The sequence below is a fragment of the Elephantulus edwardii genome, unplaced genomic scaffold (assembly GCF_000299155.1).
Source record: "Elephantulus edwardii isolate Elephantulus edwardi_28Jun2011 unplaced genomic scaffold, EleEdw1.0 scaffold00117, whole genome shotgun sequence".
In the NCBI taxonomy this organism is placed as follows: Eukaryota; Metazoa; Chordata; class Mammalia; order Macroscelidea; family Macroscelididae; genus Elephantulus; species Elephantulus edwardii.
Genome location: NW_006399867.1, coordinates 8,536,934 through 8,556,026, shown reverse-complemented (window position 1 = coordinate 8,556,026; position 19,093 = coordinate 8,536,934). Strand labels below are relative to the sequence as shown.

At 47.7% G+C, this 19,093-nt stretch overlaps 1 protein-coding gene across 1 annotated transcript in view; it reads left to right on the top strand.

Annotated features, from left to right (window-relative positions):
• Positions 1 to 211: 211 nt before the first annotated feature.
• The window catches only part of LOC102869348 (xylosyltransferase 1-like), a 211,094-nt gene continuing 192,212 nt past the window's right edge, over positions 212 to 19,093 (top strand). The window contains exons 1-2 of the mRNA XM_006892717.1: positions 212 to 217; positions 561 to 1,074. Coding sequence (XP_006892779.1) covers positions 212 to 217; positions 561 to 1,074 — 520 coding nt within the window. The remainder of the gene's footprint in view (positions 218 to 560; positions 1,075 to 19,093) is intronic.

Sequence of the window (19,093 nt, the reverse complement as noted above, 5' to 3'; positions counted from 1 at the left end):
GTATTACACACACATAAATACACACAAAAACACAATAGGTGTATTAAAGCTCTGGTGGCATAATCCATAGAGAGTTGTACCCATACGTGTTGCCTGTCTGGTGGTTCGAATCCATAAGCTGCTCCATGGGAGAGAGAGACAGTCTTCTCCCCTGCAATTCAGAACCTCGGAAAACCAACTGAAGGGTCATAGGTGATCTGATTTTGATCTGATGGCAGTGAGTGATAAAATGAGTAAAATATAGGTATTTTTTCTTTTTTAAGAGATAACAAAAGTTCACAGAAAAGTTGGATTTTCATTCATTCATTGCTGCACATTTTCTTCCCTCCTGCTCCCTTTCCTCTCCTCCAGTTCACTTTCACTTGACTGTCCTCTCATAAAAAATAAGTCTCCTGGTCTTCATATTCAACAGGAAGGGCTCAGACCACCCACCTGCTCTATGGTTAGTAGTCAGGTCAAATCACTTGCCCTACCCAGGGACCTCCCAGTCTTGCCAGGCTTCACCTCCTCAACTGTCTCGCTCACAAAAATCCTCTCTTTTTGTTTCCCAACTTCTCCAGGACGGCTACCTGTCACACCGGCCGAAAGAGAAGGTTCGAACGGACAGCAACAACGAGAACTCGGTGCCCAAAGATTTTGAGAACGTGGATAACAGCAACTTTGCACCCAGGACTCAGAAGCAGAAGCCCCTGCCCGAGTTGGCCAAAAGGCCAGCAAGTAAACCCAAAGAGCTTTTGAGGAAGAAGCTGGAGCAGGAGGACAAAGGGAGGGGCCGGCCGTTCCTGGGCAAGGGGGCCAATCAGGTGGTGCCTCCGGGTCACGAGAGGGCCCCGGTCAACAGCAGCCATGCCAAGGATGCCCCCCGGCAGGCCCACATCAAGAGGAGTGGGGCCAGCTCTCCTGAGATCAAATACGACCAGCCTCCCAAGTGTGCCATCTCGGGCAAGGAGGCCATCTCGGCCCTCTCTCGCTCAAAGTCCAAGGACTGTCGTCAGGAGATCGCCGAAACCTACTGTCGCCACAAGCTGGGCCTCCTGATGCCTGAGAAGGTGGCTCGATTCTGCCCACTGGAAGGTGAGTCTCCCCGTGAGCGGCCGCCCCAGGTCCAAACCCAAGGGCTCATGCGTTCTGGGACTCCCTGATTTGTGAGGTTAGAGATGAGGAATGTTTTACAAAAGTAGAAAAATCAAACTGCCTTTAAAATCAAACTGACTTTTGTTTCTGCTTTCTTTTGTTGTCGCTTCTTTTATGGCAAGAGATAAAATGACAAGGGAAACCGTGGCCCATGGTGACAGTTTCGTTATTGATAGGGCTTCGCTTCTCCCTCAGCAGAATATTGGGATTAGAATTGACAGGAATAAAAAGTATTGTAGTTGAATGTTGCTTGAAAGATTTGGAACTTAATTGCATTGATTTGGGAGGCTCGGTGGAAAAGAGCCCTGCATTTTTTCCCATCACAAATTTCTCCCTCCCATCCTCGCTGAGGAAGTTCTGGTGGCTTAGTGGTAAGGAATTGCACTGCCAACCCAGAGGCATGCAGTTCGAATCCACCAGCTTCTCTGTGGAAGAAAAATGGGCAGCCTCCTCCCCTGCAATTTACAACCTCAGAAACCCCGCTGGAGGGTCAAGTCAACAAGCCATTAAACAAACTTCCTCTCTGTCTCCCTACCTACTTCCTTCTTGCCTCCCTCTCATCCGTCCTTTCTTCCTCTCGTTCCCTGCCTGCTCCTTCCTGATGACTGGGCAGGCCGCTCCCTATAACGGAGCAGGACTCTGTTCTCCTGGAGCGCTCAGAGACCAAGTACCAGGGCTCTTGGAAGGTGGAGTGAAGAGTTGTCTTGCACACGTGAAGACCTTGCGTGTCTCTCTGTGCATCGGAAATGATGCCATTTTGAAATACAGATTTTATTTTTTCCCCTTTGTGACCATTGTGTTATGATTTGGATGAAAGTTTAGTTTCTCATTCAGCCATTTATGGACATTTTGGGGAGGGTTGTTCCATGACATTCACAGCAAGCTGTTCAGTGTAAGACCACCTGCCCACTTCCTACCTGCTTTCATTCTATTGCTATTTATATGTCTTTCCTGTCCCTTCCTGCCTTCTGGACTTTGTTTTTGGGCAAATGCTGCCCTTTCCGTCTCCTGAGGCTGAACGTGTTGAAAGTACTCCCTTTGTGGCTGTTACTGTTCGCCTTGTAGGCCCGGGTGTTTTTTAGCTGAAAGAGGATCCCACGGTGGGTTCAGTTCTAGGTGTGAATGGTATCTACCGGCACAGGGTGGAGGTTCTACCAGTCTTCACCAAACCAGTTAAATTTAGTCTTTTTGGTTTTTAAGCATTTTATTATGGTTTGAGTGAACGTTTATAGAGCACTTGGATATCCCACTCAACCATTCATATTTATTTTGTTTTATGACATTGATTACAATGCCTGCATTGGGTCTCTCTGTGGTCCCTGGCCTTTATTAATGATTTAAAAACTTGGTTCTGCATTTTCTCTCACTCTGTCTGGGATGTTGTATCGTGTGTTCAGGCAGAGCCGTCAGTGATGGTAGCCGGGCACCATCCAGTTCTCCCGGTCTCAGAGTATTGGAGACTGGTTGACTCACTCTGTCCATTAATCCAGAATTGCTAATGAGACCTGGAGTTGCTAGTCCAGGTGGCCACGTGGTAAGGAGCTCTACTGCTAACCCAAAGGCAGGCAGTTCGAATCCTCCAGCCACTATGCAAGAGGAAGACGGGCAGTCTCCTCTCCTGTGATTTACAGCCTCTGAAAACCTGCTGGAGAGTGAGGTGTGGATCAGCTCCAAGTTAGTGTTACAGACCACCACCACCATTAGTCCTTCGGATGGATCATTTCCATATGTCCCTGCTCCTTTTCATTCTTCTTTGCTTGAAGTACAATTTTTGCTGGTGAGTCTCATCTTATCCCCAGTGGTAACTAACAGAGGAATGGTGACAGCAGCAGGTCTCACTGGGTCACAGTGCACTTAGCACCATACCAGGCCTGTGACGTTCATTATCTCATCTCACCAACCACCTCATAATGTTGGCACTGTTGTTAATGTGTCTTGACTTTTCAGGTGAGAGAGAGGTGACATGACTTCCCCAAGTTCGTGCACCTTGTGAGTGGGTGGCCTTGGCTGGGTTTGAACACTCAGGTGTCCAGCCTGTCCCCTTTATTATCCATTATCTGTGACTCCAAGGCCAGGTGATATAAAATGAAGACGTGTGCGGTCACAGAGACTTCCAGTTGGCTGGTCCCACACACACTTGTCGAGTGTTGCTGTCGATTTTTGGTCCTGGACTGGAGCTAGGAGTCAGGTGTGCGTTTACACTTTTGTATGTGTGAATGGTGGGGGCTGTGGGACAGCTAACATCTTTGAGCCAATATTGTGTCTGGGTTTTTTTGGTGTGTGCTTTTTTCTCTGGGTTCCATAGAACTTAGTGTTCTGAGGCCACTAGACAGATGAGGAGCTAAGCCTCAGAGAAGGTGCAGCACAGACTCCAGCTTGCATGCTCAGTGATGGAGCTGGAGCCTGACCTCTGACGACTCTGGGCAGTTCCCATGGCAGTGATCTTTCCACTAATCCCATTGCTGCCCTGAGCAAGGTCTTTACTGACAGAAGGCGCTTGGACTGTGTTCCTGATGCCGTAACACCATTTCCAGAAAGTCACTGCGAGAAATGCCGTGTTGTGAGGTGGTCCTGTAGAGCCACGGGCACAGCGTCAGACCTGGGTTATAATTCAATTCTGTCTCTGGTCCCCGTAACTATCGAAAGATCCATTTTCTCATCCTTCAAGTAGAGAAGACAAAAATGCCCCTTATGTGACTTCTGAGAGCGGAAAAATACGTCATGAGGAAGGTCATCTGGCACATGAAATGTGCCCAGCAGAAGGCATTTCTGGCATGACGTGAGGGCCAGCACGAGAGAGGAAGACCTTGATGAAATGCATTGATTCAGCGACTGGGGTAATGGGGGTAGGTGTGTCGGAGACAGTGAGCTTGGCCCAGGATAGAGCAGGGTTTAGGGCTGTAGGACAGAGGGCAACAACTTGATGGCTCATAACCACACCACCACCACCTTAGGGCTTAAGGAGCTCTGGTGGCCTAGTGGTAAGAAACTGCACTGCAATCCCGAAGGCCTGCAGTTCTAATCCACCACCTGCTCTGCTGGAGAAGGATGGCCAGTCTCCTCCCATGTGATTAATGGCCTCTGAAAATCTGCTGGAGGGTAAGCTATGGGTCGATTTTGACTCAATGATACTCAACAACCACTACCACCTTGGATTTTGCTATATCTTGGTTTCCTTTGACCTTGAGACAGCCCGATGGGGTTTTGTGTCATCATCTGCTGCTAGGAATCTTGACGCTTTTTTTGCCTCAGCCAAGGTGATGCCACCTCAGAGCTGCCTAACGAGAGTGGCATTTAAGAGCCGTCACACGCCCGGGCCCTGGCAACACTTTAATTTGCTGCAGCACAACCTCCCCCTTTTGCAATAAATTTACTGTGAATAGACTAATTGCAAAATAACCCTAATTGGGTAGTTATCAATGAACAACTTCCCGTGGAACAAAACGGCTTACAATTAATAGCATTTAAGCCATAAACTATTCTTCTGCAGAAAGCTAAGATGTAATTACACCCCATACGGAGATTGTGTTTCCTTTCTGGAAAGCATGACACCCGGTTCCCCTCTGCGAGGGGGGCCCGCTGCTCACTTCCGTGGCTCTCTTTCTGCTGTTGAGTTTGGAGCTGGAAGGGGAGTGGAGGGAAGTTTATGTAGATAAATGTGTATGTCTGTGGGTAAACACACACAGACACGCATGCATCCGCATACACAGGCACATGTGCGCACCACGTTTATGTTTTGTTTCACTCTATATCAACCAAGCCTTAGCCAGTGTTACACCGGAAGTTGAATATAATTAAGGGAAGCTTACGTCTAAAAGGGAGGTCTGGTAGCATAGTCTGTAGAAAGCTGTGCTGTGAGCTGAAAGGCCATGCCTCTCTGATGGATCAAATCCACCAGCTGCTTCACAGGAGAAGGGTGGGCTGTCTCCTCCCATGCAGCTTCCAGAAACTTCCAAAACTCACAGGAGGGTCAGCTGTGCGTCACTTCTGACTCGACAGCAATGGCTTTGACTTTTTAACAGCTAATGTAGGGAGCTCTTACGTTGGCGGTAAGAAGCTGTGCTGCAGTCCCAAAGGCGCACGCAGTTCAAATCCACCAGCTGCTTCCCAGGAGAAGGGTGGGCTGTCTCCTCCTGTCCGATTTACTGCCTCTGAAAACCCGCCAAAGGGTCAGCTATGGGTCAGCTCGGGTTCTCAACAACAACAACAACAACAACAACAACAACAACGACAGTGTTGTTGTTAAATGCCACCGAGTTGGAATAGCCGACCCTTCGGCCAGATGATTGGAGGAGATGGTCCACCTCTTTTCTGCGGAATAGCTAAATGGTGGATTCAAATCATCTGCCTGCCTTTTTGGGTTGATGGCACAATCTTACCACTACACTTAACCACTACGGCAAGTCAGAAAAACTCAGAGGAGAGGAAATAAATATAAATGCTCAATATTGACTTCTCTGCAATTATAAATGCTCAATATTGACTTCTCTGCAGAGCCTCTGTGCCTCTTGCCTCCTTCCTGTCCCTGCTGTCACCCATCAAGGGGACTGAAGTAATGAGTTCCCTGGTAGCATTCTTGGCTTCCCTGAAGGAGGCTTGACCTTGGTTCACCTCTTGTGAACCACAGGGGCATCCATGAAAGCTTGCAGATTGTGACACTGAACAGGCTTCAGTGGAAATGCCAGACTAGGATGGACTAGGAAGAAGAGCCTGGCAATCAATCTACTTGTGAGAACCAGCCTATGAAGACTGGAGGGATCACAGAAGCCTGATCCCTGTATGGTCTCAAGCCTAGCAAAGTACTTGTCAGTGAGTCATTGCTTTGCATGTGGGGTCACCATGAGGCTGGGGTTGACTCGATGCTGTCGGATGCCCACAGAGGCGGGGAAGGGAGAGTGTGGGTTGCTTGCTGCAGAGACGTGCATACACATCGCTTGCAGTGGCCAGTTGGCCAGTTGATTCTGCTGCATCTGCTAAAGAAGTGACAGGGAGGGAGTGTCAGGGATCCACATTCTCCCCAAGTCTCCCCACAAGCGGTACGTACCATCTGCAGGTGTCCACTCACAGCCCTGAAGGGCACAGAGTGAACAGCAGAGGGTCTGCTGGCCAGCCCCTAGGAGTAGCTACAAAAAATCCAGCCCCACCGCTGTCACGTCTGTTCCCGCCTATGAGGACCCTCCAGCATGTTTCTGATGTGGGGAGTATTTGCAGAAGGCTGCTTCATCATTTTCTCAAAAAGTGACTTTTTTTTTAATGAACGTTTACAGAGACTTTGGATTTCCATTTATTCATTGTTGCTCTTTTCTCTCTGCCCACCCCCCATTTGCTTTTCTTTTAGAAAAGTAAAAGAAAAATATTCTTTCATTGTTATTCAATCCCTCCCCCAAGTCCACTCCACTATGTTACCTTCGTTCTGGACTCCCATCATGACAATAATACCTAATCACATATCCCTTTTAAACAATTCTCTCCCTCATCCGTTTCAATGAAGTATACATTATTTATCCCATCTTTCTCAGTCTCCCCTCCCCCCACCCCCAGCCCCTATGTCAGCCCTCTTTTGGCTTTGAACCGACGACCTTCATTTGATTAGCAGCCTAACCCATCACTAGGTTTGCGGGCAGTTAATAAGGAAGAGTCTGTGCCTTTCAGCTGTAGTGTTGGAGAAGAGTGTAGACTATCCCATGGACTGCCAAAAGAGCAGATGTGTCGTGGAGGAAATGCATCTAGAAGGCTCCTTGGAGGCAAGAATAGGGAAATTTCATCTCACAGACTTTGAACATGTTGTCAGAATGAGCCGATCCTTGGAAAAAGATACCATGACAAGAAAAGTGGAGGGTCTTAAAAGAGAGGAAGACCCTCAACGAGATGGATTAACATAGTGACTATACCTGTGGTGTAGGGTTGCTGTGAACACGGTCAAAAGGACCCAACAGCAGCTGTGGCCTCTCCCACTCACCCAGAATTTTCCTCTCATGCTCTTCTCAGTTCTTTTGTGGCTCCCCACCCCTTGTCCAGTCCCCCTCCTTCTCCAGAGCTCAACCTCAGTGATGCTTCTCCAGAGAAGCCTTCCCAGACCAGCCCTTTTACCCTTCACCTAAAAGGTCAGATGAGGCTATGAGTGAGCTCACCTCTGCCCCTCCCAGAGTCAGAGCACCTTTTCCGGCAGAGATCAATCATCTAACACTAAAGGCATTCCCTGTGCTGGCTGCTGGAGGACGTAGCTTTTTCTGCTTTATTACTTTGGGAACTACTCAGTGTCAGCAAACTTTCTCCTACAGCCCTCATTGCCAAGACCCACCCTCCATCCCCAGGTAAAATGGCCCAAGAAAGTGCTCGCTATTTGTTAGCCCTCTGCTGTTTTGTGAATAGCTGGGGAACATGCCTTGGTGGCCTGCAGTCTGCACCTTAGCACTGAGAAGAATAAAGAGCTGAGGAGGAAGAGGGGCTGTAGCTGAGTGACACCCCCACCCCCAGGATTGGCTGACACAGTGTTTGCATCACTTCCTACACATCAGAGAGCTGGACAGTGAATAAGGATGGCAGAAGAAGAATTGATGCCTTTGAGTTGTAGTGCTGGAGAAGAGTATTGAATAGCCCATGGATGGCCAAAAGAACATGATAGGTTTTGGGGAAAGTGCAGCCAGACTGCTCCTTGGAGGCAAAGATGGTAAAGTTTTGTCTTCCTACTCTGGGTGTGTAGTGAGGTGAGGCTATTCTTGGAAAGGAACATCGTGCTTGGAGAGATGGAGGGTCAGCGTAGGAGAGGAAGACCCTCAATGAGATGGATTGGCATGGTGACCGCAGCAGTGGGCTCTAGTGTATCTGAGATGATGAGGATGGTACAAGAAAGGGCAGAGTTCAGGTCACCTGTTCATAGAATTGCTATGAGTTAGTGCAACGACATGTAACAACGTCCTGGGATTAGGGGTGAAGCAGGGAGGGGTTTCTGTGGACAGGGCAGCTGTTTGTGTGGACACGGGAAGTGATTTACCCATCAGCCTTTGCAAGAGCCGGAGGCAGAGTTGAAGGAAGCCAGCTGCCACTGCTGGTGGGACTGGCAGATGATGACACTGTGTGGTCAGTTGCAGTGGGGGGACTACACAACACTAGGCAGCTCCTACAAAAGGACAGCAGCAGGGGCCGGAGCGAGAATGGAGACGTGAATGCCAGCTCGAGCACCCGAGTACCCCGAGACACGTGTCGTGGTTTTCCCATCTGTCAGCTGGAGACACTATTTCCTCCTCAGTCTCTTGCTGTATTATGTACTGTCAGGGGTAGAAGAGGCAGTGGCAGCTGTGGTCTAAGGCCCAGAGGGCACTGATGGGCAGTGTTGAGGCTGACTTGGCTCTGTGCAGCTGATCCAGGTGCATGAGGTCAGACGCCACTCACAAGGAATCTCTCGTCGAAGGAGGAGTTGCCCCAGAAAGGGTCACTGGGGTCAGAGGAAAACTAAGACCTCCTTTGATTTCTGAAGAATGGGGTGCACAGAGAGAACAGGAGAGACATTTGCTGGCCACACGCTGTGCACCTGGCACTGCTCAGGGCCAGAGTGTGGTGAGTGTCTGAAGGACCACATGAGAGATTCCATTTGCTTTTCCAGCCTCACGGTCTCTGTTACAGCCACCTCTTTCTTCTGTGCAATAGCAGCACAGACAACCTATAAATAAATGATCAATTTGGCTGTCTCTAATAAAACTTTATTCATCCTCATGGAGATGCAACTTTCATGGCATTTTCATGTAGTACATGGTTGTTTTATATATGGTTATATATTATATATAGGGAGCTCTGGTGGCCTAGGGGCAAGAAGTTGTGTTGCAATCCCAAAGGCATGGGGTTCAAGGCCACCAGCTGCTCAATGGGAGATGAACAGGCAATCTCCTGCGGTGCAATTAACTGCCACAGAAAACCCGCTGGACGGTCAGATATAGGTCGGTTCCGACTTGACAGTACACTACTGCAACAACAAAACACACATACACACACAGAGTAGTTATTTGTGGTGTTATTATGTGCTGTCAAGTTACCTGCAACTCATAATGATCTCTGCACACAACAGCTCTGATTAGTAGCCAAGTACTCAATCAATTGTCCCACCAGAATCACTCCAATTCGGGACATGTGTCCGGAGACACTGTTGGGATTGGCCAGTGACTTTAATGGGATGTCCATGGAGTGGGCGCCCAGGCTTGTGTCTCTATATCTTTCAGTAGACTTTCTCTGAGCCCTCCTGTGAGGCCCTGGGGTCATGCAGGGAGCTCTGGGGTCCTAATGGGTAAGGAGCTGTGCTGTCATTCCAGAGGCAGGTGGTTCTAATCCACTAGTAGTAATGGAAGAAAGATGGGCAAACTCTTCCTTCTATGATTTACAGCCTTTGAAAATCCGCCGAAGGGTCAGCTATAAGTTGGTTCCAAGTAATGGCAATGACTTTGAATTTGAGGGCTATTAGGGGGCCACGCAGCTGTGACCCGCAGTCATCCCACAACTTTCCAAAGCAGTTACCCAAGCAGACCAACTCTACTTTGCCTTTTCCTTCCAAAGTTCTGCTTCGCCCTGCCCCCCCCCCCCCGCCCCAACCCCCCTCCAGTCTTGGAATCAGAAGAAATCTCACTGCCGCCCACAGGCGTTTTAGAAAGCTAAATGTGTGGTTATGGGGAAGATCATAAATGCCCCTTCGCCTCCTCCCACCTTCTTCTCCACGCCCTCCCGCTCCCGCAGGAAGGTTCTCCCAGCTGCAGCTGCGGGGCTCTGCCTTTCAGTCCCTGGCTAGTCATTAAGCTGTGTTTGTTCTCTCACTGTTGTGCCTGAAAGCAACGCGCAAAGGTTTCAAAGCAGAAAGCAAGAGGAAGACACAGCCGCCTGAGCGAGCTGGGAGTGGCCCCTCCTGCCGTTCACCAGGCACGCCCATCCTGAAGCTGCTTCTCAGCTCCAACCCAACCAGCTCCTAATTGGAGCGTCCTGTAGGAGGCGGATGGAGATCTCCCTGAAGGAGCTTGCTCATCTTCCTCCCGCAGAGCCAGCGCTTGGTGGATTTGAACCACCGGAGAGGTGCTTCATTCCTTTGAGTTAGCCCTCTCTGCACTAGGCTGCCAGAACTCCCTTCTGGAAAAGTGTTGCACACAGAAACGAAAAACCAAAACAAAACCAGGAACCCCGCAGGCCACCACCATCAAGTTAATTCTGAGGACAGTCTTCACGTGGAGGAGACCGCCCTCCTGTTTTCCTCCTGTGGAGCAGCTGGTGGGCTCACTGATCAAGTTCTCAAATTGTTGGATTAGCACCACAACACACTACAGACTACACTGCAAGGGGAGGGGATCTGATACATAGAGAAGCAAACACAGTGAGTCAAGAGAGGATGGGGTTAGAGGGACTTCTCTCTCCATGTCCTGTGCCCACAGTGACTGCCATGGTGAGGACCAGGGAGCTGTTTGAGTGCTAATACCACATGGAGAGATCTATGCAATGCACGACCTTTTGAAAAAACAAGGACAACAAACAAACAAGCCACCTAGGCTTTTTTTTTCTTTTCCCCCCTCCTTTATGGTTTTCCTGCCTTTAATTGTTTTTGTTCAAACATTCTTCTAGGTTGTATAGCCCTGGTGTGTCCACTTGCCATACAGAGGTAACTTGTGGTTGTTGTGAAGCCAAACACTGTGACACTGATGTGTCAAATGTGAGAATGGTTACCCATGGTGAACAGTGTTTGGTGGAACAAGCTGGGAAGCATCCCCTTCCGTAATAGCCTGCCTCTGGAAACCCTATGAACCTGGAGAAAGGACAAAAGCTATATAGGTGTCCAGGTCTTTCATTCATAGGGTCACTATGGGTCTACGACTCGACAGCACTTAACAATAACAACAACCTTTCTGATGAGAGACATAATGTCCCTGGTTTTTGGTGTGTTGTTGGATTGTTTGGTTTTTAAATACATACAAAATTTGTATACTTTGTCTCTTCCATGTTCATTGTGTTCCACACAATCTTTCCTTCACACTGTTGTTTCATATAATCACTCATTTGCATTGCATTTCATAAAATTAATTAGTGTTGATATATGCCTGTCATTACCTCCGTCCCTCCCCTTGTCACCTCTCTCACCCTCACACACCAAGGCAAGGAGACCCTGGTAGACTATCCTTGGTGGCCTGGAATATCATGAAGTTTGAGATTACTAAGAATTCAGGGGAAAGGAGCCCTAAAAGTGTCACATGATAGAGCACTGAGCTGCTAACCAAAGGGCTGACAGTTCGAAATCACCAGTCTCTCCGTAGTTCTTCTAGGCTACCTGCTTCCTAAAGATGATAGCCCCAGAAACGCTATGGAAGAGTTTTGCTCCATCTGTAAGGTTGCTGTGTGTTGGAAGCAGCTGGACGATGATGAGTTTGGGTTGTTTTCTTTAAAGAATCCACGTACTGACAACTGTCCAGTTTCTTTTATGATAAATGAGAGCAGAACTTCTACAAAGTCACCCTCGCACACGTTCTATGTTGGATAATTAGCAGTTGCTGTTTGATGACTGGCACATGGATGTTATTGTCGACTTTTTTTTTGACAGCACAGTGAGGATTTAGGCGAACTCCAGGGGTGCTCGTGGAAACTTATTCTAGATGAGTCCCTCCTTTCAGTTTTGGCGTTTAAATACAGTGACTTGACTCCATCCATTCAGTGGGATTGTGTCCAGGAGCTGGCCCAAGCTAAGTAGCATACAAAAGGGTTGGAATACAAGGAACTCCCAGAGATCAAGAGAGACCTTGGCATGACTCCTGAAAGTTACAGTCTAAAAGATCCTATGGGCCAGTTCTACTCCCCTGTGGGGCTGCTGTGCGTTGGATTTTATTAGAACGGTTACCCAAGCCAGGTGAAATGTCACCAGAAGGTTCTTCTGAGCAGGTGATGATGGCTGCTGTATTGAGAAGAGGAAACTGATTTTGATGTGTTTGGATGTGTTTGCACAAGTGGCTAGGACTAGGGTGTGGTGGGCAAGCAGCATTTGTTTACTTTCCATTGAGAAAGGGCTGTTATTCCATTCATTCTGCCAGAAAATGTTCCCAAGCACCTGCTATAAGTCAGCACAGGCGGGTGGATGGGAGATGGTCACCTCTGCACTGGCAACTGTCCGAGGTGCTGGGAACCTGCGGGTGGACCTGTGTATCCACATCTTTAAAGTAAGGCAGATCCGTGATGCCTTTTAAACCTAAGCCTCATTCCCTAGGATATTCCAAGATGGGGAGCTCTTTGAGCCTGAAAAGTGGCAGCCCTTATCAGACAGACTGTTGCTTTGTGAGTCGTTTATTCCCCATTGGGGGCTGTTGGTTGTGCATTTGCCCCTTGAAGGTGAGAACAGAGATCTCGTGCAGGAGACAAGAGCCCAGACAAGGTTGAAAAGGTCCAGAACCAGCTCTTTGTCTTCTTTGGCACAAGTCAACAAAACGAGCTTGCTTTCTCTCCCCTCAAGTCATTTGGCAGTCACAGGCAATTGCCACTGAAGCAATTCCAACTCACAGTGACCCTATTAGACACGGTAACCCTGCCCTGGGAGGGTCACTGGGACGCTGTCATCTTGAAGGAACCAGACCACCACAGCTTTATACTGTGGAGCAGCTCTGCTGAGTTTGAACCACTGACCTTTTGATCCACCAGCCTTGCAGTTAACCACTGTGTCACTAGGGTTCCTCTTTGGCAGGCGAGGATTAGGGATCTGTCCCAACAACACCTTCTAGGATTTTCTAGAAATCTCCTCATTCTGAGAGCTCCCCGTCTCAAATGATCTATTATTCCCTGCTGTATTTACACAGAGAATCGCTGGAGTTATCTCTGCATGTTCCCTGGAGCAGGACCTCCTCCGTTATTAGATACTTCTCGAATGAGGCTCAGAATTCACAAAGCATTTTCCACACACAGCTTCACTGAGCTTTCCTTAAAGCCCTAGAGAAAAGTGAGTTCCCTCAACCCATTCTATAGATGAGCAAACTGAACCATGGACAGAAGTCAGGTTGCTTGCCCAGAGGCTCCCAGTTTGTAAGCGGCAGAGCTGAAATTCCATGATCTCCAACTTAAGAGTCTATTTGACTTCAAAGTCCATGTCTTAGATTTTGTTGTGTGGGGCCATTAGTTAATGTACAACTGGCAATCTGTTGAATGAGTAGTCCTTTTTCTCCAAAGGTGAAAGGAAGTGCATACAAGTGACAGTTAATGCTTTGCTCTGTCGTGGCTGCTGAGTGAGTTGATTCCCAGTCCCAGTGACCATGAGACAGGGTAAAACTGTCCCATAAAATTTTTCAGGCTAGAATATTAATGGAATGATTAACACTCAAGGAAGCTGTAGTCAAGAAATCAAAAGACAAGTTGCACTGGGCAAAATCTACTGTCAAGGATCTCTTGGAAGTGTTAAAGAGCAAGGATGTTGGTTTAAAGACTAAGGTGCACCTAATCAAAGCCATAGTATTTTCCCTTGCTTTGTATGCATGTGAAACTTGAACAGTGAATAAGGAAGACTGAAGAAGAATTGATGCCTTTGAGTTAACAGAGTTGGAGAAGAGCACTGAATATCCCATGGAGTGCCAAGGAGTAAACAAATTCATCTTGAACAAATCTGAAATGCCAAAAGGGTGCTCCTTAGAGTCAAGGAGGGTGAAACTCAGTCTCACATACTTTGTCAGGCAGTTATCAGTCTTTGGAAAAAGGCATCATGCTAGGAAAGTGGAAGGTCAAGGAAAAAGAGAGAGACCCTCAACAAGATGGATTGATGCAGTGACAACAGTGGACTTGAACATGACAGCATCAGGCAGGGTTTGTATCTGCTGTTCGTTGAGTCACTATGAGTTGTCGTTGAACTGACAGCACGTAACAGCAGCAATGATTATGGTAGTAGATTCCTATGTCTTTCTCCCATGGAACCACTGGGTAGATTTGAACTAATAGCGTATTGGTTTTCAGCTGAGCGCTCAGCCATGGCATCCCTTGGATTCACTCTCTTTTCCTGCTGCCAAGAACTTGGAGCTAGGATTTCTGAACATAGCTTGTTCTTATATCATAATTGGCCTTTGCATAAACCGGTTGCCATCAGATAAACGTCAAATCACAGCGACCCCATGTGCGTCCATGTAGAACTGTGTTCTGTAGGGCCTCCAGCTAACTTAGGGGAAATTGCTCACCAGGCTTTTCTTCCAAAGCACCTCTGGGTGCATTTGAACTTCTGACCTTTTAATTAGCTGGCTCCCATGGGAATCATTTGCTCCACCCAGAGACTCCTAACACAGGAACTGCTGGACCCTAGGGGCTATTGAAATTACTTTGACCATATTGATTTGTTTGTTCCTTTGACTCACTCTACTCTACATACAGGGAATTTGAGGCACAGAGAAGGAAGCAAAACTGCCAGACACCACACAGCCTGGTAGACCTAGGCCCTGAACTCAGAGGTGTTGGCGCCGGAGATATGAACTTAACCACTGGGCCATGTAACCTCCGGCAGCATCCACATTCAAACTTGAAGGGGGACTTGTGCAACCTAGCTTGCTTGTTATGGCTTAAGGGGTTCTGTTTTTTGTGGGGGCTGCTCCAAAAAAGCAAACTCCTCAGGACTGGCTAGGGAAGTCGGCCCCTCACTTGGGGTGAAAAACAGCCACCAATGATAGCATCTCATCGCTCTGCGGGCTTCTAGAACTCGGGTGCGTTTGTGTTACTGTAAAAATGACAAAGCAATAATTTTTCATTGTATCCTTCAGTCACCCATGAGAGATTGGATTTAGGTCAGAATTTATTACCCCGTGGAATTGAATCCAATTTTTAACACCATGTCAGCCATTCTGGTATTAGAGCCTTTTTAATGGCTGTGAAATTTATACAATGATAAAGTAATTTAAAACATATGTAGGAAGGGCATCAGGCAAATTGATGTGTACAGAAGCTCATGGCAGAAATGGAGTCGGAGATAAACATGGGAAATGGTGATTGATTAGGGGACAGTGGAAACGGGGCTGGCTTTGATAAACTCTTAATGGGGGGAAATTCGTTAACGGATTCATTCTTCACCATTTGAGGGGAGCGTTTCTGTTGTCCTAAATCAGAATCGAGGCTGAGCGGTGAGGAGCGCATTACCAGCTCACCCTGGAGCGAGACAGGGTGACAGGGACAGGGCAGAACACCTGGGATGCTACCAGGCACCATCCCTCATCTCACGCTCAGAGAACAGAGGGAAAAGATGGAGCAGCGAGCGGGCAGGAAAGCAGGCTTTCTGTTGACTTTTTCTTTTTTTTTAAATTAATTGTACAGCGGTGAAAAGATTAGGCACAACACAGACTGTCTTCACGATTTCTTTTTGTATGATGCAGTGGCACGGACTGTGCAGCTCTTCTTATCCTTCTTTTCCAGATCATTCCACCACCTTGAACATAAAATCCTCCAAGCAGACAATCCCCATTGTCCCCTCTCCCTCCCATCCCAGGGCACCACTACTTAGCCTTGGTTTCTGTGTGGTTGTCATGCCTAAGACTTGACTTCCTTCCATACTGACCTCCTGGCCTGCCCAGCCCCGTGATGTCCTCACCCTCTGTGCTCTGCTTAAGTCACCGGTGTGACCACTATGCAGTCTCTCTCATCGAGGCTCCTCCTTCCAAGCCTGTTGTCGAATCCATCCTGATAATAGGACCAAAGTATGTGAGATCACGTCTCCTCCTTGCTTCTAAGGAGCACCCAGGTTTACTTCTTCCAAGACTGACTTGGTTGTTCTTTTGGCGATCCGTGGGCTGTTCGGTATTCTGAGTTCTGTTCGCTTATTTCATTTACATGAGTGCAGACAGTGGCATTTCGTGACTGGCTCAGGCCGCTCAGCATGTTTCCAAGGTCCCCTGTGTTGTGACCGGCAGCAGGACGTCCTCACTCTTCCTAATGGCTCAGTGCTGGGCCACGATGTCCATGGACTGTACTTTGCTTCTTCTTTCATCACTTGGTGGGTTCTCTGATTGCTGTCTCATTTTCCAAACTTGCTCAAACTAGGCATTCAACATGCTTACTATACAGTATACGTTGTTGTTGCGTTTATGCTGTTGAGTCAGAACCAACCCTCAGCTGAGCCTCCATGGATTATCAGAGGCTTTAAAATGCACAAGAAGGAGATTGCCTGTCTTTTTTCCCCCAAGAAGTAGCGAACTGCTTGCCTTTGGGTTGGCAAAGCCACCCCTTACTCAGTAGGCCACCAGAGCTGTATATATAAAGTGATGCAATAACTAAAGATACTGTACAAGAGAAGAAAAGTAGAGAGACAGGGACACAAATCAATGGAGAGTTCTAGAAGTTAACGCTGAAAGGGTCTTGTTCTCTCTCAACAGGGTAAAACACTGACCTTGAGCAGGATTTTCTTTGCTTCCTGACTTGTATAATTTTAAATTTTGTCTTAAAAACTGGCACTCTCACCATTCACAAGTTCAATTAGGAAATGCCTCATCTTGTAAAGATGGGAAAGAAATGTCTTTCCATTAAGATTCAATCTGATTATGTAGCTCGCTGTAAGTAAATAACTTTTTATCAGGGAGAAGGGGGAGGGCAAGTGCTTGCTCAAATATCTCCCATGATTCAAGTGACGCTCTGTACATTCTCTTTATTCCACAAATTGGAAGTTCTCCAACTAAAATGAACATTCGGTCTGACCTGCTCCTTGCTTGTGGTCAGTCCTGCCCTTGGGTTGTGATTTACGTTTAGACATTTATTCCAGCACTTGCAAAAATGAAGAATTGGCTTTCGGCGTAGAAAATCCATCCATTCTAGGGAATTGACCTAGCGTGTTTCACTTGAACAACCACCTTGGTCCATGTTGGAAGATAAAGATACTGTTGTAGTTATTCTTATTGTTGTTGCTATTATTGTTAGATGCCATTGACTGCGTCGACTGTGACTCACAGCAAGCCTGTGGACAACAGATCTGAACTCTGCCCTGTCACTCACCATCCTCATTGTCTCTGAAATGAACCCCTTGTTCCAGGCACTGTGTCAATCCGTTTTGTTGAGGGTCTTCCTCTCTTTCTCGGACTTCCTGTAAATGCTCTTGATGATGGACTCTTCCTCTATATCAGAGTCATTCCACTGGAATAATTAGCCAAGTCATTTTCTTATCCATAGGCATTTTGGATTGTTTCCTGGTATATTTGGGGTCATGTTGGGTTTTTTTTAATTTTATTTACAACTGAATGTCTCTAGTAACTTTTCTCCACCCGATAGTAGAAAGCCTGTAAGTCTGAAGCAGAAAAAGTGGCATGAACTGATTTATGATTGAAATCAGAGATCAGTAAAATTCCTGTGAACAGTCGAGCAGTAAATACTCTCTCACTTTGGAAGGTGTGAGTGCTCAGTCATAACTCAAACTCAGCCTCATGGTCATGCAGTCGGCACCGACCCATCGCTGGCCCGCCGTCGGATTTCCAGACCTGTAAATCACACAGTCGCAGGCTGCCCGGCTTTCTCCCTCGTTGGTGGATCCAGATGGCCAGGTAGGAGTGGCCTTTGACTAAGCAGAGTAGCTTCGTACACACGAGGCCACCAGGGCTTCCCCTGTCCTAACTAATCAACTCAACATGCAGGAAACATGGAAATTAATACTCGTAGTTGTGCTGTCAGATAAAATGTTATTTACACAACAGATAGTGGGCTGAATGTGACTCACGTAACCATACTTGTTCCACATGGAACAGCCAGTCAAACCCTAAATAATGTTGTTCTTGTTGTTGTTGCTTACCATTGAGTTGCAACCAACCCATAGGTGATAGCTGACCCTCCGATGGCTTTTCAGAGACAGTTAATCACACGGGAGGAGACTGCCCATCCATCTCCCATGGAGCAGCTTGTGGAGTCAAACCGCGTACCTTTGGGATTGCAGCACAGCTTCTTACCACCAGGCCACCAGTGCTCAAACCCTAGATAGATGAGTCAAAAGGTTGGTGGTTTGATCCCTCTGAGAGGCACCTTTGAAAGGACACAGCCTGGGAAACCGGGTGGAGCACAGTTCTGCCCTGACTCACGTGGGACCCTCGGGAGCCGGGATTGCCTCTCTCACAGCTGACAACATGCCCTCTCTCCGGTGAGAATTACAGAGGCCAGGACGCTCATCTGCCTGTATCCTCATTTACTTTTCTAAAAGCCAGTCATGCTGTGAATTGGAAGTTGGTTGAAGCTTTCCAGGGAAGCGGGAGGCTGATACCAGTGCCTCCCTGACCCCTCCATAAATCGGACACCACCCCATCGTTGGCCCTACTCAAGGGAAGAACCCTGAATATTCCAGGGAGAGGGGAAAAGAACAAACGGGTCTGTTTTAGAGGAAGTGCGGCCAGAGGCCTCCTTGGAGGCAAAGATGATGAAGCTTGATTTCACATCCTTTTGGACATTAACTGTTAGGAGGGGCTGGTCTTTAGAAAAAGACATCCTGCTGGGGAACGTGGAAGGTCAAGGAAAGAGAAGAAAACCCTCAATGAGTTGGATTGATATAGTAACCGTATAATGGGCTTGAGCGTATCAGAGATGGGAGGCTGGCGCAGGATAGGGCAAGGGTGAGATGTGTTGTACTGTCCCTGTGGCAAGCTCTGGTGCCCTAGTGTCAAGAAGCTGCACTGCAATCCCAGAGGTGCACGGTTTGAATCCACCAGATGCACTGCTGGAGAAGGAGGGACAATCTCCTCCTGTACCAGTCAGATCTGATTTAACGGTACATACATACACACACACACACACACACACACACACACACACACACACACACACACAACCAAAACAGTGTCCCTGTGAGTCTTAGTTGGCACAATGGCACCTCACAACAGCCACTCGAAGGAAAGCATCAGGAGGCAAGGCCCTGGATTTCCCACACACCGCGGCAGCCCCATCAGGCCTGAAGTAGTTGTCATGTAGGCTCTTGATTCAAGCTCCACATGTTTGTTTCAGGACTTTATTAGCATTGCAGCCAGAGACT